This window comes from Gymnogyps californianus, chromosome 1 (genome assembly GCF_018139145.2).
Source record: "Gymnogyps californianus isolate 813 chromosome 1, ASM1813914v2, whole genome shotgun sequence".
Lineage (NCBI taxonomy): Eukaryota > Metazoa > Chordata > Aves > Accipitriformes > Cathartidae > Gymnogyps > Gymnogyps californianus.
The window spans coordinates 80,136,897-80,160,553 of NC_059471.1; the positions used below are offsets into that span (position 1 = coordinate 80,136,897).

Here is a 23,657-nt window from a genome sequence, read left to right on the forward strand (position 1 = left end):
CAGTCCCAAGTTCAGAGTATATAAATCTCACTTTGGATGACCAAAAGTATATTGTTCAGTAAACTTAGTATTCACAATTAAAAATGCCTCAACTTTTCTTTAAACTTTAAATTATTCCAGCTTTCCATGAAGTTAGGCAAAAATGAAATATAATGGGGAAAGCTAGAAAAAAGAAAACTAGCATAGCCAAGATACGGACAAACATTTAAAATGTGTATGTAGTCAGGCTGAGCCAAAGCTTGCAGATTTTATGGAGGAAGAAGCATTTGATTCGAAAGTATTTGATATAGCAGGGCTAGAAATGTAACCATTCAAACAGGCAGGCACTTTTTAAGAAGCAAAAGGTACCTCTCACAATCCACACCATCCACTGTGACATATTCTTAAGTTACATAGCATAATTGAATGGTTATATAGCCTTTCCTTGTTCAGGGTGGTGCTGCATACACCTACACCCAAAAGAACTTAAATATTTCTAAAATTCTTTGAAAAATTCCAGAAGAAAAGGTGATTATCCATTTTGTAGCCCTTTATTTCAAACAAAAAAATTGAATGGATTTGATACATATGCTACTGCTACACATGTAGATTGCTGCAAGTTAAAACACTAACAGTGTCAGTACATTTTCAAATAACAGCATATGAACCTATTATGGCAAAGCTGAAGCAATGTGTAATGACCTATATGATCCTAGAGGGCAAGAAAGAAAAATCCCTTTTTTGATTTCTGAATTTGATCAGACACTTAAAATTTATGGCATTTTCCTTTAGACTGGAAGACTTAAACGTAAAATTGTTTTTAGATTTTTCTGAAAAACAAAATGATGCATGCAGCCTAGCAGAAAACCAACTTAAGGATTTTTCCAGTGGTTGTGGCCAACTATTTATACTGTTCTAATTCAAGGTGACTGATAAAGTTTGGCATAAAGCCGATTGTGACCTTAACATGAGCCAGTACAACTCTAAATTTTGTGGTTCAAACTACAGTTTAGTTTTTGTGACACCACTGCGTGATTTCGATATACATTCATTTCTTGACTCATTTCTCAACTGACAAAGTCCAACAAGCGATACAGCAGTGGCATCAACAGAAAATCCGCCTGGGAACTGCATGTGCTTGAGACCCTCTGACCACACTCCAGGGAGACAACATTCATAGCCACAAAAGCTCTGTTGAACATAAGGCCAAATTCTGCTTCCCTATTTAAAACTTTACAGAAGCAATTTCCACCAAACTAAAAATTACCTCAGCACTGGGAAGATTCAGTGTCCCAACATGACTGACTGTAATTTTTGGACAGCTGATTCACATCATTTCCCTTTGCCAGACACTTACACATCCATAACACGAAGAGGAGAGGCAATGTTTCGCTCTAACGTGAAGGTGAAGCCAAGGAAGGAGGAGTGTAGGATTTAACTTTGAATGATTGTGCAAGGTTCATTATATTATATCAATGTTCTGCAACTCTGAGGCAGTTAATGAGAGTTCCTCCTTAGAAAAAATAGCAAAATAAAAATTTGACAAACCTGTCTTCTTCCAGTAGACTTTGACCTGAAGTTGATTTTCCTGATAGAAAGGAGTTCCAATTTTAAGAAAACGAGTGGTTTTTCTTCTTTGAAATGTTGGGTAAGAATCTACCAGTCCTTTCTGGGGTTTCCCACTAGCAGATGTCTGTTCCTCTGCAACACATAGAACAATCAGTAATTATTTAAGTACAGTATAATGACTATGTTAACAGTGCTGAAATTCAGAAAATAATACTATCTTTAATCCAAATTATCTATTTCAGTATCTTACCTAAACGAAATTAATATAAAGAACAAACTGTCCATAATGATTGAAAAGCATATTATTTGTTTGAAATTCAGTCAAAAAAAAAAAAATTGGAGAGAGAAAAAGACAAATATATTTTAATATGAAAATGCTCTGTAAATTTTCAACAGAATAAGGAAAGGGAGTGTATTTATATCCCCAAGAACAAGAAATGTTAATACATGGACTTTTTAAACAGGCAGAGTATCCAGCAGTAGTTCTGTATAATCATTCATGGTCTTTATATTTGTGCAGTGTTTGAATATACACAAAACCCAAGGACGGCATTGAGTGTAACCCACAGAGTGCCACGTGTGGTTATTACATCAAAGTAAATATAGTGTTTGGTATGCTATATAAGAACACTCTGGTCAGATTAAAGATCTTTCTTGCCCACTTTCCTGTTTCCAACAGTGAACAGTGAATGCTTAGGAAAACATTGTAAGAGCAGAATTAACTTTGAGCAATTCCCTTGGTGTTATCTGCCTAGCTTCCAAGAAGCAATGGTAACGGGATGTCCCTCATCAAGCATTTCGTTTGGCAACAGTTCATCAACATTTAGCAGGGTTGACAGTATTTCTAGATATTTTCAGTTGAAAAGGCAGCAATGCTGATTCAAACTGCATTTTCATTGCACACTTGCAAATATATCAGTTCTGATTAAGAGGACAGTATTTGCATCAGATTAACAAAAAAGTTGCATTTAATTCAATAATACACCTAAATGAAAAGTAAAGATTCTAATAATTAGGAAGTGGCAAATTATTAACTACATACTTGAGAGAAAGAGGGAAAGACTCAGGTTTCAATAATTACCATGAGTAACATGTAAACTTGAACATTGTGCCCTACATGTAGCTTCAGCTGAAACCCACTTGCTTTTTGGCCACATTTTACTTGGTCAATCCTTTGCTTAATCTGATTCAATTTTACATTTTCTTTGCTTGTTTTAAATTAAAGTAAAACTACCAAACTTAAGCAAATTCTTTCTCAAGGTAACCATAATGTTTATACTACCTGAAAGGAAATAAAAAAGTGATAGAGAGAAGTACAAACTTAAATCTATTAGGTATACCTCAACTTAAAGTATTTTAATTTTACTAAACCTCTGCTTTGCTGTTCTCTGTCTGCTCCACTTCCAGAAAAACCAGGACACCAATTTAGAATATTTCTATATAAAGATCAAGAGAGAGAGTCTTGCTGCATTTCCCAGAAGTGAAGCATACAAACATAGTGAGGCAACGTATTTCTGAGTGTGGGGAAATATAACGCCAGAGGGCCAGGGTCAAAGCTCACAGAGGTCTGTAGGACTAAATTACTTCAGCGGGTTATGGACTACTCTCTATTCTGACAATAGGAACAGACACCTAAAAAAACAGTGCTTAATTCCACAGAGAGCAGAGCAACTGACAGTGGGACTTCAGCAAAATTGGCATGTTGCTTCTGGAACTACTTCCCAGCGGCCATGGGAGTCCCCAAATAAAGAGGGGGCGTGAATGTCATGTCCTAGATAATATTTCAGGCATTTTTTTTTTCTTTTTCATATTTCTCCATCTGCTGCTGAGTATTCTCAAAAGTACCTCAAGCAGGACTGGCTCTATACCTAACAAACTTCAGTGAGATTCAGAAGATGAATTTGCATCTCCTCCAGGAGTAGTTTTTATTTGCTTTTCTATGTAAGCTATAATTTAGCCATTTTTTAAAAATGCCCAAAAAGGTCCAAATACACTTCTAGCAGAGTGCTCTATCCACTAAAATGTGTAATATCAGTGGTTTAGGCTCAAAGAATCCTAAATCCTTTACTTCACAGCTTTAACAGAAAGGATGCTCAGATTTGTCTGTAAACTTATTATTGGAGTACTCTACTGTAAAACAAATATGTGTTTTAGTTCTCGCAGGCACTGATTTGCAGTTAAAAAGAAAATACTGCTCGTTAACTAAATGGATGTTCATAACTCGAACACAACAGGCAAATACTTGAACTATATGAGAAAACAAAAATATTGCTCTTAGTATAGTATTACTCTGGTTTAAAAAACAATACAACAATTAGTGAACCTTTTGGTCCAAAAAGGTCACCACAGTCAAGTGAAATAAAGCACAAGGCATTAGAAAGTTTATACTAATTAGACATTGGTAGATAGCAGGCTCTCACAGAAACTACTGAGGGACTGTTTTCTGAAGTAAAAGAATCAAGGAGAGGGCAGATTATCCAAGCAAAATCGTGGAAGGAATTTAAATCTAGCTGTGATGATGATAGGAAAGAGGTGCCACTGGAGTGGACAGAAAATGATGAAACCACCAAAGTCACATGTGAGGCATAGGGTAAATGAACTCCATTTGGTAGAGGATTTGTAAGTAATAAATCGGATGTGATCTGCATCAGATTCTGAAAACCACAATGGTTTGGAGAGGGAAAAGTGAAACAAAAATCTTCTTCTCCCAACACAAATCCATTGGTGATATAGACCATGAGAGACAGATCACTAGTGAGACCATGGAGACTTGATAAAGCACTACTAGCAAAAGGGTTTCTCACAGTAAGTATAGAACGGTACCAAAACCGACACAGTCCAATCTCAATTACTCAGCTTCAGTTTAGAGGGTTTTTGTTCTATAGAAAGTCTTTATTTACTATCGTGTTTAAAGACTATGATGATCTGACCTAACGTCAGGACTAGCAATAAAGCCTGACAAACATCAGTTGATTAATTATCCCTGCTCCCAAGAGGGGAAAGTTTATAAAGCTATTCTTATAGTAAAATGAGAGAAAGAAATTCAACAGTTTGCCCAATGTCACTTTAGCTAGGTGTGTATAATGGCACCTAGAATTTCATCCCAGTTACCAGGACACAGCTCAGCCTCAGGTGAAACCCAGGCACCAGCCTTCTATTGTGACCTGATATAAAGTAAACTCAGTTACATGTTCTTTCTCAGAGCTGTGACATAATCTGGTGAAATGCCAGCCAAGATGACTGGACTGAAAACTAAACACCTTAAAGTATAGCACTGAGATCCAGAACTTCACAGAAACTTCTAATCAGAAGAGACAACAAGACCGGGGCAGGGGGGCTTAAAAAAAAAAAAAAAAAAGAAATTTTTGCTTGTTTATCTAGCAAAATGTGCTTTGCAGGAAAAAAAAAAAAAAAGAAAAAAAAAAGAAGCAAAACCAACAACAAATTCTTAGGAAAATACTCAGCAAAATGAGAACATCTCTCATAAACACCAATGATATGCTTCTAGTTGAGCTCAGTGGCTGAGTGTACTGGAATTAAACACCCAGTTCCCACTGCAGTTTTTCTTCCATTACATCTCCTGTGTATGTATAGAAAAGAAAGGAAAACTAAATGTGGTAACTCAAAGAAGCTTTCGATATCATGCACAATCCTGCAAACTAGGTCACTTTTCTAGGGGACGACAGAAAGCACAGGTACAATCTAAGAGAGCCAGTATGGAAACGGCAGAACTCTTATATTCACTTACATTGGGCTTCACTGAGAATTTAACCCAAACTTGCCTTACGTACACACTGTGGAGATTCAAGCTCATATTCTGGTATGGATTTAAAGTAAAGACTCAGTTTATTGAAAAGATGAAATCCTGGCCCTCTGCTGTCTCTTAAAATGGACCAAAAAGGTAGTAAAAATGAGCTTAATATGGGAAAAAGAAGGATCTTTAGGTCTATTTTATCTTCTCGGTACATTAAAATGGGAAGCAACTGTAGATATGAAGGTCTGTCATAGCTAACTACTTTAAAATATTTTATGTACATCCAAACTGAATATGCTTGCAGAAGGGTCCAGCAACAACAGCAATTGATTAGTTAGGATGAGAGTAATCACAGTTATGTTATGAAAATGACAACAAGTGTAAACTTTGAGTGTACTTCAAAAAAATGAATGTAAATGGATGGAAAATGAAATGGAGTCAGGACAAGATATTTAAAATTATATTCTTTAACTTCTTATTATCAGAATTTTGCTGTATTGGTTAATCAGAGACACATCAGCAGTTCGGACAGTGTCGTGGTTTAACCCCAGCCAGCAGCTAAGCACCATGCAGCCGCTCTCTCAGTCTGCCCCCAGCTCCCAGTGGGATGGGGAAGAGAATCAGGAAAGAAGGTAAAACTCGTGGGTTGAGATAAGAACGGTTTAATAACTAAAGTAAAATATAATACTAACAATAATAATAATGAAATATAATAATAATAATAATAGTAATGAAAAGGAATATAACAAAAAAAAAGAAGAGGAAAAGAAAAAACCAAAAAAACCCCCAGTGATGCACAATGCAATTACTCGCCACCCACTGACCGATGCCCAAGCAGCGATCAGCCCCTCCTGGCCAACTCCCCCCTGTTTATATACTGGGCATGACGTTCCATGGTATGGAATGCCCCTTTGGCTAGTTCAGGTCAGCTGCCCCGGCTCTGCTCCCTCCCAGCTTCTTGCACACCTGCTTGCTGGCAGAGCATGGGAAACTGAAAAATCCTTGGCTTAGCATAAGCACTACTTAGCAACAACTAAACCATCAGCATGTTATCAACATTATTCTCACACTAAATCCAAAACCCAGCACTGTACCAGCTACTAAGAAGAAAATTAACTCTGTCCCAGCCGAACCCAGGACAGGCAGTAACTTGGTATTGTACTGTAATTACACAAATAGCATTTAACTAAGACTAAGAATCATGGTTTACTTTCAGATTCAGATATGCTTTTCAATTATATTATTTAGCATATGAGGTTTTAAAGAAGATCTTAACAAGCAATAACCCAACATCTACAGTTCTCAAGATTCTAATTTGAATGCGGGTTCTATGTGTGCAATACTTCCTTGAGAATCCATTGTTTGTCAGGCATGGAACATTTTAGATTCCCTAATAGAAGAGTTGATGTTTTACATCAGTTCATAGTAGACACATATTTGTGTGGTCCAAGAATCTGAATTAATGCACTACTCAAAATAGTCAGGATTTTGAAAAGCATTGCAAGCTAAAACTGTCTAGTTAAGACAAAGACACAGAAATGTTTTTATTCCAGCCACTGACAAATATACTAAGTATTTATACCTGTATTGCGTTTAAAAAATATGAACACCACAGTCATGCAAATGCTTCCATTTTTGTTGCATTTGTTTATTTCAGGTGAGTAGCATCTAAGATAAAGAATTAGGCAAAAACTGCCACCGATTTTTAGATAAGAAATTAACATTAAAAGGTTACTCAACTTCACCAAGACAGGATCACTATGATATGAAACAGAAAGCTTTAAGAAAAAAAAATTTTTGAGACATCATTATATAAAGCATTCAAATTCCAGATAAACAAGAGATAAAGCATTCAGGTGTTGAATACAATTACTCACTATTATTCCTGGTGTCCTGAGTTGTGCTAAAATGGAGAGAAACCTTAGCACTTTTTAGGCGTATCTGACCCCAACGTGTTACTGCCTGCAGTTCTACATTGTAGTTGCTGTTGGGTTGGAGTCCCTCCAGGACCACATAATTTTGGGCCTATAATAGAGGAGAATAAATGTACAAAGTAGTTATAGTATTACTGAAACACAGGCCCTTATTAAAAGCAGGCCTGTTATCTTAGGCACACTATTCTTTTGAAATTAGAAAAGAAAACTCATGTATAAATTTCAGCAGAGTAAAATTTCCTTTCTTTAAAAAATATATTTTATTGGACTCTGTTTTTCTGTGTCATTTTTAAAATACTAAGCTTCTTGATGTTTATATAATTTTGGCAATTACTTGGCAAATACAGACATCTATTGTTTAGGTCAAAACTAAAGGATTTTTTTTACATATAACTAGTTTTTTTCTTATGCCAAAATTATTTTAGCCAAAGAAATTTAAACTTTTTATTCCCCAATTTCTGTGTTAGCAAAGCAATTGAAAACCTTTTCTAGAGACAGTCAGTCTGAAAACAGCTAAAATCCAACATTCAGTACATTTGTCAATATCTTCTATTTGTTTCAACGGTTGAAAACAAAAATGAAAAAAAAAAACCCAAACCCACAACCAAAAATACCCCCTCATTGGTAAGAACACTTTTCCGCCATAGAATGGAAAACAGAAAAGAAAAAATACAGTCTCCATTGTCATGGAAATGTCTTAAATGGGGAAACACCAGAGTAGGATTATCATTCTCCGGTCAATAATCCATAAATTAAGGCAAGTCCCATGATATTGCAAAGAAGAGCCAAGGCTTGTCAGTATTCTTACATTTCTAAATTTTTTAAAATGTATTTATAAAAATGCCCTTCTAGCCCATATCACAGACAGAAGACATTAGTGCATGCTTTCACTAGAATACTTTGTGCCTCTGAAGTTTGACAGTCAATCCAGAGTGAAAAAGATAACCATGTACTGCCATATTTAACACTTCAGGGATTGTCAAAAGCATTTCATATCAATTACCTTTACTTGTTTTGTGCTGAGATATTTATAACATTGACTATAATGCTCAATTAACAGTGTTAATACTGTAGTCAAATTATTTGAATGTCTACCTGGAATGATTTCATATGGAAACCATTATAAAATTATTTGGACTAGACTACATCTAAAGGTAAAAACTGGGTAAAAGAAATCTTCAATGATCTTCAAAAAATAAGATTTTTCCACCTTTAATTTTTTTTTTTTTTAAGATTTCTGCAGTTTCAATTTTTAGACAGAAGAGTTGCTAAAATATTCAAAGGACTATTGATTAGCAATAGGCTCAGGAGTGTCCTGTGGGGGAAGTCTGAATCTCATGGGCATTGCTGTACAGTTTCATGACATGCTACACAAGAAAAAGTACAATGAATCAGGAGTAATATGAAAGGTATTCTAAGAGCCTGCCTTTTCTCTAAAATATGCCTTGGCTCTTCTGGATTTCCCTATATTCTAGGTCAGAACTTGGCCCCAATTACTGTAATGTTGTATATTGGATCTGTTTTAACTTATTTATACATAGGAGGTACCCTGCGCAAAGTGCCAAAACAACATTAAGGACCCAGCTCAATTTTAAAATTCTCTGGGTTTTGTGATTTAAGGACCAGCTTGTGGAGAGAAAGCTTCCCTGTATCTTTAGGCTGTAGCCTCTGCCATGAAGATCTCTAGCCAATGGCAGCTTTCCTGAGAAACACAAACTTTTCTACGTAGCACAGTCCAACCCTACTCCTATCTTGCCAAAGTGATTTTTTAAAAGTATAAGAAAGAACTAACTTTCTTTTCTATGCATATTTATTTAAAAAAAAAAAGTATTTAACTGAAGCAGAAACAAAGAACCAAGTTATCTCAGCCCCTGAAATTACTCCATATTGTCTACGTTTGCAGGGAAATTTCCTTTTCCTGCCTGCCCAGCACAGAGCTGGTGGTGGTGGCTCTGCAGCCTCCAGACCCTGATCACCCATCAGTTCCCATGAGAAGGCATGGGTCCAGCATGCTCCCACGGTGGCGCCTCTGCTGTGTCCAATCTGCTGTAGATGAACTCAGCACACAGCCTTCATCGCCTTTATTTCTCTCAGGGTTTGGTGACTAAGGGACAGAGAGGGAACTATAACACTCTGGCTGTCATTCACCACAGTGCAAGTGGGCAGCCAGAGCCAAAACACAGTGTTAACATAGACATGCAACCAAATTCTCACAATGCATTTATTAAGAGCACTGAAAATTAATTTCAGCCTGTTATCTGTAATTGATTTCTATTTCTGTTAACTACTTCAAAATAATATGCAATACGCTTAAGGATATCACAACAGATAGTTTTCCAGTAAAGCCGTGTTTGATACATCATTCAAGAAACTCATAGGAACTTGCTGCTATGGAAATATGTCAGATCTTTGGTACAACAGCTTATTTAAAGAGTTTTGGGTTTGTTTTTTCCTTGGACCTATACTGACTATTTAATGGTTATTCTACATGACAGCGTCACAAGTTTTATTTGCATAGTGAAAGAACAATGTGACAGATGATATTAGGCTTTTTAAATAAAACAAGCACTGTATCTTTAAGAAGCACTAATAAAATAAGCCTGAATTTAGAGGACAAACAGCATTTAACTTTCTATTCATCTCTCCTGCAAAATCTTATAGTATTTACCTGCATTTTAAAGCAGAAGTCTACTTCTCTCCTTGAGTTCAGTGAAAGACAGAAATTGAGAGATCACAATTGTCTATGGGGTAGGTGATATTAAAAATTAAGACCACTACTTTACCAGCTGCTGAAATCATTGCAATTTATCACATATTTTATACTTACACTCTATTTTGTGCCAGAAATAAGCCATATTTCTGTCTCATTTACTATTTTCTTTCTTACCCCATCGGTAATCTTCCTTCTCTTTTTTTTAGCTGGGATTACATATTTGCTATATGTCCAGCTCCAGAAGACTTTGTAGTGGTGCACTGGGATATCAGGCTCTTCTGGAAGATCCCAAGTAATCATTACGTTTACACTCCCATCATTGTTTGCACTGATATTGGCAATTCTGATATTAGATGGAGCTGGTGGAGCAGACGGATCTGGAATTTAAAAGAAAAAGAGTCTAAAGTAAAGATCATCTTCAATAAGGTAAAGATCATCTTCATCTTATGTATTTACCAGGCATACACAAGCTGGATTAAACACTCTCAATACACTGAAGAAAATTTAGGCAAAAATTTCCCATAAGTGATATGGCTTCTTGTAAATTCTAGAAATTCAAGCTCTACTGAAATAAAAATTATGGGTTAGCATCTAGTTTTGTCATTATTCTGTGTGGTTGATAGTTCACAAATATCATGAAGCTTCATCAAAATGTACTAGATGACCAGCTTTACTTCTGTCATTCACTACTTTAAATACATAGTGAGTGTAAAACATTCGTGTTCTACAAGTGGCCTTGTATAGTCACCACAGAATTGTATGGTGGAAACACTGAATATTTTTTTGATGTTGCCAGACAATCCTCAGATGATAAAATTATGTTTCTATATGTTGAATCTTTCTTCAAAATTCTAGTATTGATATCTACCACCCTGGACATAAACACTTCCTTAGAATAAATGTAATTAAGATGTAATGATATATTATGATGTCATAGAAGTCTACAGGGGTTTTTTAGAACAACAAAAAGCAATTAGCTACCCCTGTGACTTATTTCCCTATTCTGGTTTAATTTCTGGTCAATATCAACTGAAATATTATTCCTTTAGTTGTCTCTGTGCTGACCCTAGAGTCAAGAAGGACACCTGACAGTCAGAGGTTCCAATATTGAACCTTTTCCAATATTGAATGTTAGGTCCTCCTTGTGGACCTACTATATAATATCCTGGCCCTGAGTAATGTGAATCAATGAAAATTTTGCAACTGAGCTTCTGAAAGTCCAATTTGCTATTTACTAATGCCTACTTTTTAATCCTACTTTTTAACTCCTACTTTTTTTAAAATGCCCACAGTAGCCAAACATTGGTGACAAAATATAAGGAAACTGCAAAAACAAAATTTAAGTAAAAGTCAACAGTGTGACTCAAAAAAAATTAAAAGTATATCAGGCAGAACAAAGGAAATTCATAGTAATTAAGGAATATTATGAACCTGTAGCCAAGAAAAAACAATCTGATCAAAAAGACCACTTCCATATAACTTTTTAGCCAAATGAACTACCACTTATTTGCCAGAAATAAAACTGGAGGTGTGCAGAGGGGACACAAGGCATTCATTTACTGCATGGTTCACCTGCATCTTTTTATAATGGTAAATGAGCTGTTAAATAAATTTTCCAGGCATACTAAGTTCATCAGATAATCCCTATGACAAACGGTCTCACTGAAAAATTCCGTCGTTTAGGTCATGCAAACTGACACATTCAGAATTAATAAAGACAGCATTTCCTTTTTAAAGATCAGCAGATGTGAAATAATGGCTTATTCCTGTTATTTAACAGGACTCTTGGTTAAATAACAATGGATGCTCCTGTTTCCTCACACATGCCATTTTAGTTAAATAGTAATGGATGCCCCTGTTCCCTCACACATATAATTCAACCTAACTTTTGGCTATAAAAGTTACAAAGCATACCTGAGTTTACGAATTCTGGAAATATAACTTAATTTTCAAAATAATGATAAATCCTTATTTTGTCTCACTCATTTTTTTAATCAGCTTGCAAGCCAGTTCCCTTTATTTTTTTCTGGCTTTGGAGAAGCACTGTCCTTACACTTATTTTCTTACCTGTGAAGTAGCCAACAACTCCATCTTAAAGTATACAAAGCTATTTATATTGGAGGGGATAAATTTAAGAGATTAATTTAGTTAAATGGTTTGTACTGTTCTCTAACACAACTTTTCACTTACTTCTATAGTTTAATAGAATAAGTAGATATAAAATGAAATTTATGTACAATAAACAGAATCATGATTCATAAATCCAAAATCTTTTGTCTTCACTGATTTAAAATGTTAGGGGTTTTTAATGTTATATGACAATGTATTATGGCAATAAAACATTTATAACCTGAAGTGCAACATGATCATATTACTGTAGGTGAATTATTCAGGTTATCTCCCAGAAGTACGATGCATCATGTATTATGTATACATAACATATTGGATAGAATTAAAATGTTTCAGAGATGTCTGCACAAATATTCAGATATAAGCAAAAACAATTCTAACCATAAAACATGTTTGTCTTCATTCTGCATCTATAAAAGACTCTGAGAGTCATTAAAAAAAATCTAAAAGTTAAATGAAATAGCTCTCCTGGACAAAGTGTATTATATAATTAAAAATATTTAAAAGTTCTATTCACCAATTTTTCATAGGTCTAAAAGCAAATGACCAAATTTACTTTCTTCCTTTTCAAATGTTTCTGTTCCCATAAGAATGCAAGATAGTGTGTAATTTTCTTTGTATAAAGTTAGCGATCGACCAGAATGGAGCTTTTATATGTCTCAGAATCACAGGAATTTGTTTTTCTTTTAAGGTAACTTCAAACATCTCTGTTTTTCCCAGTAACATAAGCAGAAAAAAGAAAACAGTAAGGAAGAACTATGTGCATACTGAAACCAATAGATCATTTCTTCTGACTTCTATAGCAGCAGCACTTCATCTTGTACTTCTTACAATTGCCCAGTTTATTGAAAACATTACTTTATCAGTAGCATTTCTTCTGGGTTCACTAGAAACAGTCCAGTCAGCAGACAAAACACTGATCCATATTTCAAAGAAAACCTAGTAGTGTTTCTCCTTTGCTATGGGAGAATGTAAACATTGTATTAAAAATCATTGGACATCTACAGTTAAGGAAAGAAAGAACGCCCTCTTCAAGGGAATATACATGTGAAATAATACAGCAATAGCAGAAACATTTTCCTGAGTGCCCCCTTTCTTCAAAGTCTCTCTTTTGCAAGCCTCGCAAATGTAATCCACAAAAACGCCTTTGAACAGGAGGAAGGGTGGTGGTGGTAGCAACAGAAGACAGAAAGGAAGGAGATCTGCAGTTGACAGACACGAAAAGACGAGACATTTGAAAGTGCCACATTTTCTAGAAGAGCTTTTTTAAAACCAGTAGACTTAGCTGGAGAAAATAATAAACTAGAAAGACGTAAGATATCAAAGATGAAGCAAACTTAATTTATTACAGTTTCGCATTTAATCATCTGAAAAAACCCTGACTGATTGTAAAGACACAACAGTAAAATATTTCTTGGATCTGGAGTGTATTACCTGAAATATGAAGCCACTTAGTGAGCATTTTATACCAGCTGAGGATCCATTCCATATTAAGTATTTCAATACAACTATATAATTTATTCATCTATTTCTATATATTTCTGTGACACTCATCACCATTACAACTGACAGATCTATCATTTTGTAAGCCAAAAACCCAAGAATATTAATCTTTTCTTTCATTTGAAAGGATTGAGTTTCACCAGCAAAACAAACAGGTGAGAAGGAATAGCAGCAAGGCAAGATATTGTGATCTCTGTTATATAACAGGAAAAAAACCCAAACGACCCAAACCCCACCCTCAAAAAATGAAAAAAGACCAACAAACCCCGCCCCAGACCTCTCCAAAGCCCCCCCTCAAAAAAACCCAACCCCAAAAAAACCCAAAACCCAAAAACTGTTAAGTATAAGAGCATGCTCGTCCATAAAGCGTGCCTGCCAGTTACCAGGTAACAGATTAGTTGTTTTCTTCTGTTTTTTTAAGCCTTCACTACTGCGTTATTGAATGGAAAAGTCATGCTTCTACAAGGTGCTCTATTATGCTTATGTCTATGCAGACATTAAAAGCAGTGTACAACTCGTGCTGAAATATTTCAAGGTCTAATAACTGGTACTGGATTATAAAGCCTATATACATAAAGTGTTTGTTAACCTGACAATGAAGCTAAACTGGCATTCTGCTGACTATAAAGCTAACAGCTATTCTACTGTTAGTCTTCATATATCTGTGATCCCTTTGACTGCCCACATGTATAATTCAGATACATGAACATTAAATTACTGGAATGGAAACTACTGCCAGTTTTTCAAATGTAAAGTTCTGAAATTTTATATACACAGATTTATCTGAGTGTTAAATCAAATTCTTTGGTTTGCAGAAAGAGTGATGCTAGTTGCAGCTTCTCCTTTGCAGTTTATACTACAACTCAAATAAAATAAAAGTCATTATATATATACTAGAATTTGGCACAGACAGCTGTCCTCAAATCTGAAAAAATTCTGGTCTCAGCAGCCTGACAAGTAAATCACTTCTCTCTGCTAGAAATGATAGCTTCATTAGGTCAAGGCTGAAGCTGCTGTTCCAGCACATGGAGTAAGTACTGCATTTGTCTGGATTTTATCTGGCTTGAGTATACTCAAAGGACTTAAATTCTTGTCTTGCTGGCTACTTAGCCTTCACAAGCAAAACTCTGTCTCCAGTCCCCAAAAGGGAGGATTGCTTGCTGCAAATAAAAGAAAAAAAGAAAACCCTCACATCATCACGATTTCAAAATGCACATCTTCCCACACTCATATTTGTAAACATAGTGATAGACAATTTACATTTTACAGAATTCTTTCAGTCAATAGGATCTGGAAGCACTTTGCAACCTCAACGAAACAGCATGGGCAAGCTATATACAAGAATCACATCATACACTGCTGCAATGCATCCACTTTGGCTTTAAATGTGGCAACTGTAATGAAAACAGTAAATTATTTGGAATATATGTCAGAGAAGAAAATAATTACATTGGAACTGGAATTCTCATTCTGAGCTCCAAAAGTGACAGCAAGTTTGACTCTAATTTAAACCCTTTTTTACAGAACTTTTTTTTCTGACTTAAAATGGATCTCCCATTGCTATCTTTTAAACATCAGACCTTCCAACTCTAAAAATCTGCTGAAGCTGCTCTACAGACAAGTTTCCAACCATTAAACAATTCCAAGGCATAAGCAGGAGGACTGGCTTTGCCCAATGGAAATGGCACACATAAACCAGCTGTGCAACAGTATAAAAAAATCATTGGTCCCAAAGGAGCAACAGAAAGAATTTTATTGCTGGGAGTGGGTGTCTGTTCTGGTTTTACTAACACTCAGTAATGTATGCATGAAATCACATCCAGCATGGTACTTATGTGCTGTGAAAACAATGTTGTCTGCTTCCTTTTGCTTGACAATTTATCCTCTGTATGCTAGCAACTGCCTTCATGTTGAAGATAAAAACCTTTAGCAGAGGTGGAAGGATCGGATGGTTTGGGCTCATTATGTGCATCTTATAGCCTCTTTTCGTCTCGGAAAATGGCACAGTACCTCACTACAGACCAGCAAGATAATATATTATATGGAAATGACTAACACTGATCCCTCTAGTTAACTGCAGTCTCTGTTACTAAGAGTTCATTCTTATCATAAATCATAAAAAGCTAGGAAAAAGACAGCCTAAAAACTCTTACCCAAATGCAACAAATTAAAAGTTTTATTACTAGTGCCGAGCAGCTTCTGACCAGTTGGGTTAGGCTATTCAGTGTCCGCTTAATAGGAGAAAAGCACAGGTAGCTTTTCATCCAAGGAGACTAATTTATGGGTTGTAGGAACAGTCCTCTCCTGCTTCCAGAGAAAAAGAAGCAGCTTGGAGAAAGCCAGTCAAAATATCAAGAGAAATATATTTGTAGCTTTGGGGATCAAAAATGTTCTGTCAGGCATTTGTTAGCTTTATTTATTGCTGTTATTGCAAAGTGCTGCCACTCAGTTGAAGATGAAAAGGAAAGCACGCAATTTAAAAACCCTGAAAAGTGAAGTGGAAACCACTGTCAAAATAGCAGAAAGTTTTGATCAATTTTAGCTGACTATCAATCTGAAAATCCATGTGTGGAGTTCTAGTTCTAGGAAAGAACCCACTCTCCTAGGTGCAGTATTCACTTCATCTTCTAGCCACTCTGCTCCAGATAGGTATAGTCTAATCTGTGTTTCTTGTGATTCTGGAATCGCGTTGTGGCAAAATGAAGCATCACTTCATTCCCTGTGAAGGGCCATGCCAGACATGCACATGCAAATCCTTCATTTCCTTTATAAAACAGAAATAAACAGCATAAAAAAATTCTCTCTGCTTAAGCTCTGAATATTTCATAAATTATCTCAGCTGTGTCACTGATTATTTATTATTTACAGATTAATGCCATAAATGAACACCTGAGGCAGTGTAAAACAGCTAATAAACCTTCACCTCCAACGTTTACAGTATAAGAGCATCAAAAGCTGCAGTGGATAAAACCTCAAAACATAGCTAGATGAAGAATGGTAAGCTGGAAAGCTTAATGAAATACTCTTGTTTTCCTGGTTTTGTCTTTTTCATGACTGGGAAATTAAACTAATTAGGATAATAAGAAGTTTTATTTAGTGATAGAAAAGTTAATGGAAATTACATACCTCAGAGGACTTAACATTATTTTGAATAAAACAAAAACTCACTTTGCTGTGTCTACTTAGAGATCATATTTTTTTATTTGCAAAAAAACACAAAATAGTATAAAACAGTAGTGTGGTAACCACAATAGTCTCTCTCCAAGTAATTATAGCACCAATGTTTTTGAATGTTCTTTTTTAACAGCTTAAAATATTTAGTGACAGAGACTTTGTGGTGCCATACTCCTCCCTAGATTCAGATTATATATCATGTTTGTCCTCCTTTAAAGAAAAAACAAACCCAAATAATTTGCTATTCGTTGTAACTTATGAGCAATTGGTAAAAGTTCAGCATCTTGTGTGAGAAACTGTCTTAGGAATTGCTGTCGTGTTTCCTGATCAAAGGGTTTCTTTTTGAAGAAAACTTCAGTTAAGTCTGATGAAGATAATAATCTTCTCTTGGTCTTGGCACAACAGGATGAATTGAAACAGTACAAGAACTAATGTGAATTTCTGTCCACAGTTCACATAAATGTAGCACAGACAGTCAGCAACCTTCCAAAGGTGATGTGCCAAAGTCCACTTTCCTTTTCCAAACTGGAGGTTAAATGTGCCTGTAGGAGCTCAGCAGGGGCCAGCAGATGCTGGCACTCAAAAAACTAGGCACATCTGAGCAGCAGTTTCTTGCCTCTCTGCCAGGCAGGGGCCGCCACTTCCCACTGAGCTCCAAAGTAGTAATTAAATGTCTATATGACACTATAACTGTTACCACTATGAGCGCCTACTCAGGGACGTGGAGGCTAAGAGATACTGATTGAAGCATCCCAGTATCATTCCCGACAGTCACCACCTAGCAGCATCTTCATCTGTGTCACCTAGCGCTTCTACACGTTTCATCTGGCGAACATGGTATCTTTATAATAACCACTGACAATACCAAAGCCTCTAAAATAGTCAAATGACCTGCCACAGTAGGATGATTTTGGCTACACAGCTGATAGCTAACTGAACTCCTTGTTGTTTGTCTGGCAATTCACGATTCTCTGCCAGGGGCTGGAGTTTAGATTTGAAAATTGTTATTTTGAGGGTTATAGAAGCCTTTTGAACAACGCTGGCTACATACTTTCTGCCATTATCAAGATCCCGTTATTTTGGCTTATTAGGTAAGAACATGCAGAGGTACTACTGGCTCCTGCTGTCCTTGTCACAAAGTTCTAAAAGTGCTCCCCACCTCCACCAGACAGCCGTGAGCAGTACTCAAGGAGAGCAAGTGCTTCAGGGGTAGCTGCACAGACCACAGAAAAAGAGGACTCTGGTATCTGACATGTAATCATTTCAAAACCACAAGCTCCTTAAACACAAATCTCTGCCAGCTGGGAGCCTATTCTGAAGAAATATCCCTATGTGCTTATCGTGCTCTTATGCTGTTCTCCAAACACTCACTTTCGGCTGGGGTCAGATACTGGGCTAAAGAGACCTTTAGTATGACTTACCATGGATGTTCTTATATTCATTACCAACGTAGGTATTTTGAACAATATACTCCTGTGGCTAGCACACTCAGTAGGGGACGAATTTTTTGGAAAGTAATACAAATCCTGCCTGAAAATGTCATGCTTAAGCCAAAACCTCAGTGTTATCATGATATACCTTTATGTAATTGCAATTATAGTGGTTCCAAGCAGAATAGTTGGAAAATCTTTGCAAACTCAGTAAAACAACTGACAATGATCTCAGTTTAAAAGAAAGTTGGTGCCAGATTCAGCAACAAAGTGCTGTATCTGCTGAAGTGCTGCTCATGAAGAAAAGCAGAGAAAGCTACTGCTGCTGCTGAGTCCTTGCAGTAAGTTCAACACAGCTTGAAGGAACTGCATTTTTGATGTGACTGAAATGGTATGCTACTTAAGTATAATAAATTCTTAAAATAATACTTCTTTTATACTTGAAAAGGTTTGTGGTCACAGCAGTAATGGGATAGCTATGCCAGCCAGCCTTCCTACCACAAATGTGGTTATAGCTCCAAAAAATTATTAAGTCTAATGTGTACTTATTCAGTAAGTAATTAAACCATCCATACCAGCAAAAGCACTTGCATGCCTCTATAACTGCATCCACAATAAGATTTTTTCTAGGACTGACTATGGCCAAACAGCAAGCTAAAAGCTAGCACGGGAACCCATAGGTGGCAACTGCCTGTATTGCAAGATAATTCTGTCTGCAGAAAGAGGAAGAAATGCCTTCCTCGAAGTATGTGCTATACCAGTGTAAAGATTCTGCCACTACTAAAACAAAGGCAAGTCTTCCTATTAGAAACTACCTCTATTAGTAGAGTTAAGAGTGCTAGATCTCATTCTTTGGCACTAAAGTCAACTAGCATGGTCTGGCTATGCCCACATTATTGACTGCCTTTAAGAGAGGGTGACCACATCCAGCCCATATGTCTGTCGGGAATAGTTTTCAGTCTGTGCTAACTCCTATACTATGCCTGAGAGTTATCCGGGAAAATTTTGCTTCATGTGGGTCAAAGGCACACCAGGGACAATGCCAGCAACTTCACAGGACGGGAGATCCGTTTCTATCTCCCTCATGCCCCAAGTACCATTTACTGGTACAGAAATAATTTTCAAAGTTATTTTATTACCCAAACCCTTGCAAAACCAGAAATGGCAACAAAAATTCCTACAATACTTTGTGGATTGTCTGGTATGCCTTTCTAATGAACAGAAACATGCTATTTAGCATTTATACCCTTTATTTTCTTAAGTCTTAAAATTAGTGCTAGCAAGGGGAAAGTTAGACTGAGAGAGCCCACAGTTCCATCAAAACAATGCTGCTACAATTATTTAGATACAGGCAACAACATATTTTAATACTCTGCTAAACATATGGCAGCAACATATTTCTCATAACTAAAAAGAAAAATAAGAGAAACCTCTCGGAATAACACACTGAAACCCCAGTTCCTTCATTTTTCATGGTCAGGGTCATGTTGTTTGATACCAACTGTGCAGAAAATGTTTAAAAGGAGGTTTATTCGTTGAGACCCCTTACTGATAAAAGAATAATGACATCTTTAACCTTTAATTCCTTTGCTGACTTCAAACAAATCTTACATCATTTCTAAAGCCGGTGGCAAAACTACCCAAAACCCCACCTGTTAAAAACCTTCTGCCACAAAAGTAGGCAGATCAGGTTGCACTCCACGTGTGAGTGAGTAGAAGGTGAGCACCAGACGTAGCAAACAAAAACTAACCTTTCGAGGATCTGAAGTGCTTGCTGGGTGCCGTGAAGCCTCTTGTCCCGTGCACGTTCACAGCTGCCACACGGAACTGGTACCACCTGCTTGCTCGGATGTCCGGCAGCCGAACCCGCTCATCCGTAGTCTGGTGGGGAAAATGCCACACTTACACTCGTTGTTCTGACACGGCTAGTTGTACTGTCATCTCCCATTCAACACTGGTTAGTCAGACTGAATATGCACCAGTGTCAGCAGGCTGTATGCAACCACCTCACCTGACTCTGAGCACCATTCTGCGCTGCAAAGCATTTACAGCTGTGAACAAAACCATATAACCACCCAATTCTACAGTGCCTTGCAGGTCTCTTCTGGAAAAAGTAACCTTTAGAAAACTGGTGAAGTGTTAAATTCACAAAATTAGTTTTCCAATTATCACGATCTTCACCAGTGTATAGGGCTTAGCTGTTCAGGTGTTGATGTTTCAGGGAACTCATTGCCCCAGGTCACAGGACTGATTTCTCCAATTCTCAATTCTCAGAGAATTAGGGGTCCAAAATGGCTTTATGAAATCCAGCGCTGTGAGAAGTCACCTTTTCTGGTTCACAGGAAACACAGGTAATGAATGTAAGCCTTCTTCAGATCTTTGGCACTTATGTCAAAAAGACACTCACAGCCTTAGCTCTCCCCTGCAGACTTTTCTCAGGTCATAGGAGATGACCTTTTCTCCAACAACACCCACTGAGACTGCTAGTGTCATGAGTTCAATTTCCAGCTTCTGTGGGGAGGGCCTTAACTGCTGAAATACGGCATAAGCATAGATGCACTCTGAACCCTTTCAGTAGGAGGTGCTTTACATGCTCTTATTCTGAGCCCTGCTTTCCTCTATCTTTTTTTCCCCTTTAAACTTTCAAAGAGCTATCTTCTGCACTGTTTCTTATTTTTCCTAAGGTACAAACACCAGAACTGAACACAGCCTCCTGGTAACTGCTGAATCACTACCACGTACAGAAGACGTTGCATTTTTGTAGAACTCATCAGAAACTCATCCACTTGTTGAGGATTTTACTTTTGCAACTACCTCTCAATTATCCAGTTTTCAATTCATTTTAGGATGTCATGTTTATTGCATTTTAATTTAATTCTTTAATCAAAATAACACATGAACCTGAACCAAATGTCCTGTATATGTCTAAATATACTATACAATCATTACTGATTATCATTACTGACCATACATGTAAGCTCATTAAAAATGTAGTGACATCAATTTATTTTTACAAGCTCTGTTTTCTATAACTTCAAAACCCCACCTTCCCTGTATAGGATTCAATGTTATTTGCAATGATGTCAAGTAGTTCCTAAAAAAGGCACAGCATAATTTCTGCTTTTTGCTCCCTTTCCAATCTGTGTAAGAAAGTAGCAGCTGCCGACCTAACTCAGATAGCCAGAACTTGAGGAAGTTGTTTCAGCTCTCCAGCAATGGTATTTTTAAAGCCCTGACAAATAAAATTTGTAGGTGTTATCTTGCACTTAATCTCTTCATTTGGTGACAAGCAAAATTTAGGGAAACAGATATCTCGTTTGTGTGTGCATGCAAAGGAAAGAGAGCCTTTCTAAACTGCACGATTAACTGCTGTCAGACTGGTAAGCATTGCAGACTTTGAGCCCCTCACATATTGCTGCTGCTCAGAGTCCTTCTCCATTCAGACCGCTGTATTTGTCTTTTTAGCTTAAGCAGGGGTAACAGTCCCAATGCTTTCATTGTCTGCCTCATCTTCTTTCCTTTTTTTAGCTTTTATGTTACCTGTAGAGTGAATTATCTCATCCAATGAAGGGGTTCCCCTAGGGAAGAAAAAGCCTACCTGAACCAACTTTTACTATTATTTTCATTTTATGGAGCACTCAAATGTGCTAGTTTTTTCCGGCATGCAGGCCCACATACTCAAGAATTTACAGATAAGACACGACAGTGAACTAGAGTAATAGAAACTATCACTATATTAACAGAAAAAAACCCAAGGATATATTCTGGCTACTGCTGCAACTGCAATCAGGGTCAGGACCAATATTTAATTGTAATTAACTAGTTACAACACTGTGGGTTTTTAAAAACAGATTTGCTGAATTTAGTTACAAGGCAAGCATAATCTGAATAGACTTGACCCCAAATTCCTCAGCTAAGGAATCTTGTTTGTCATTTGCATCAGCTCAGCTATTCTGCTAGGACTGATTAAAAGAAAGGATTTCAGTTGTGTCAGCCTTCCGTGGCAACCGTGAAATACTGTAAGATCAAATAATCTGTCAATGCATATCACCAAAATTATTTTAATTTATGAACATGCCTTGGGCCTATTACTTTCATCATTCATTTTGCTGGCATAGCTCCTGTTAAACTCAATGGCATGCAGGAGGTGTATCTGTAACTCCCGCATTATAAACTACTTTGGCACCTCTAAGCAACTTTTACATAGATTTAATAGATTTCAAGAAAGAGCTAAATACTACTGAGATATCTTATACTACCTTAATGGTAAACTGAATTTTTTGTTTAATTGCTTTAGTTTAGTTAGTTCTCACTACTTAAGTATGTTTGGAGCTCAGATCATAATATTCAAGAGTCCTTTCAATATCCTTCATATTAATGTAAGCCCACTAAATGGTATGCTGAGTGGTATTAAATAACTAATGGATTTCATTACACACCTAAAATTCTGCCTGAATATGAGAGAAATTAAACAACAATTTTATTGTTTTCTTAGAATGCTAATATATTTTTTTAAGAATCATAAATAAATGACAAAACAAAAAGATCACCCTTCAAATCATTACGGGATCAACAACCTTATGTAAGAGCAGCATGTAATTGCAATGACATAACCTGGAGAATACAGAGAATAGCTTGACACTCCTTCTCAAGAGTGCATTTAAGGTCCAAGTGACAACAGGCCACCTGCAATGGCCACAAAGAAGAAAGTGGTTGGGCTTTCAGGTGAGAATTTGGCTGAGATCTGCCCAGAGCTGCCCCATTTAGGAAGCACTGACAGTTCTACTCCTCTCGCAGCAGCCCTTAACTGTTTAAGCCCTGAGCCTTCTCCTGAAAGTAGTCCCCTCATCCTGTCTTTCAAAATGGGATCATCTGCTGTTCTCTTCAAAATGCCTACAGAAATCTCGCCCGGCCGCTCATACAACTGACTAATGATTAAAGTACTTACCCAGAGCATGGATGACCTATCTTCAATCCCATCCTTGGTCTGAGAGGCTGGGAGAAAATATTCCCTAGCATCTTGGATGTTGCATGCTATTTTGAATTAGAACATGTTCTAGATTCACGGGCAAAACTGTTCCACGGAGAAAGGAAGGCTGAAAGTTACAACTTCTTGTAAGGGAAAAGTGGGATTAGTTAGGATGAGGAGGGAGAAGAAAGAGAATATATGACCCAGCAGCATAGCAGTTAGGCCATTCAAATGGGATTCTTATGTCGCCACTCCAAGGATTTTTTTCTGTCATATATATATATAATAACTGGTGTAAGAAGGTCTTCATAGCAAAGACTGGTACAGAGGACTCTCTCCTATCCAAGGACTACAGTAATCAATGGACTGTTTCATTGTGTTCATTCCCTTTCTTTCACACTATCAATCCTGTATTCCTTTCTGTAGTACAAAGGTTTAATGGAAATAGGAGAGGACAGCCTTACTCTGCTGAGTTCATAGCTCTACACCTTCTTTTGAAACA

General features: G+C 36.8%; 1 protein-coding gene across 2 annotated transcripts in view; it reads right to left on the reverse strand.

The window, feature by feature from the left end:
• The window catches only part of ANOS1 (anosmin 1), a 150,703-nt gene that overhangs the window by 29,190 nt on the left and 97,856 nt on the right, over positions 1-23,657 (reverse strand). For both annotated transcript variants that reach the window (XM_050909558.1, XM_050909568.1), the window contains exons 6-9: positions 19,938-20,067; positions 10,124-10,326; positions 7,180-7,327; positions 1,528-1,680 (exon numbers count right to left, since the gene is read on the reverse strand). In XM_050909558.1, coding sequence (XP_050765515.1) covers positions 1,528-1,680; positions 7,180-7,327; positions 10,124-10,326; positions 19,938-20,067 — 634 coding nt within the window. The remainder of the gene's footprint in view (positions 1-1,527; positions 1,681-7,179; positions 7,328-10,123; positions 10,327-19,937; positions 20,068-23,657) is intronic.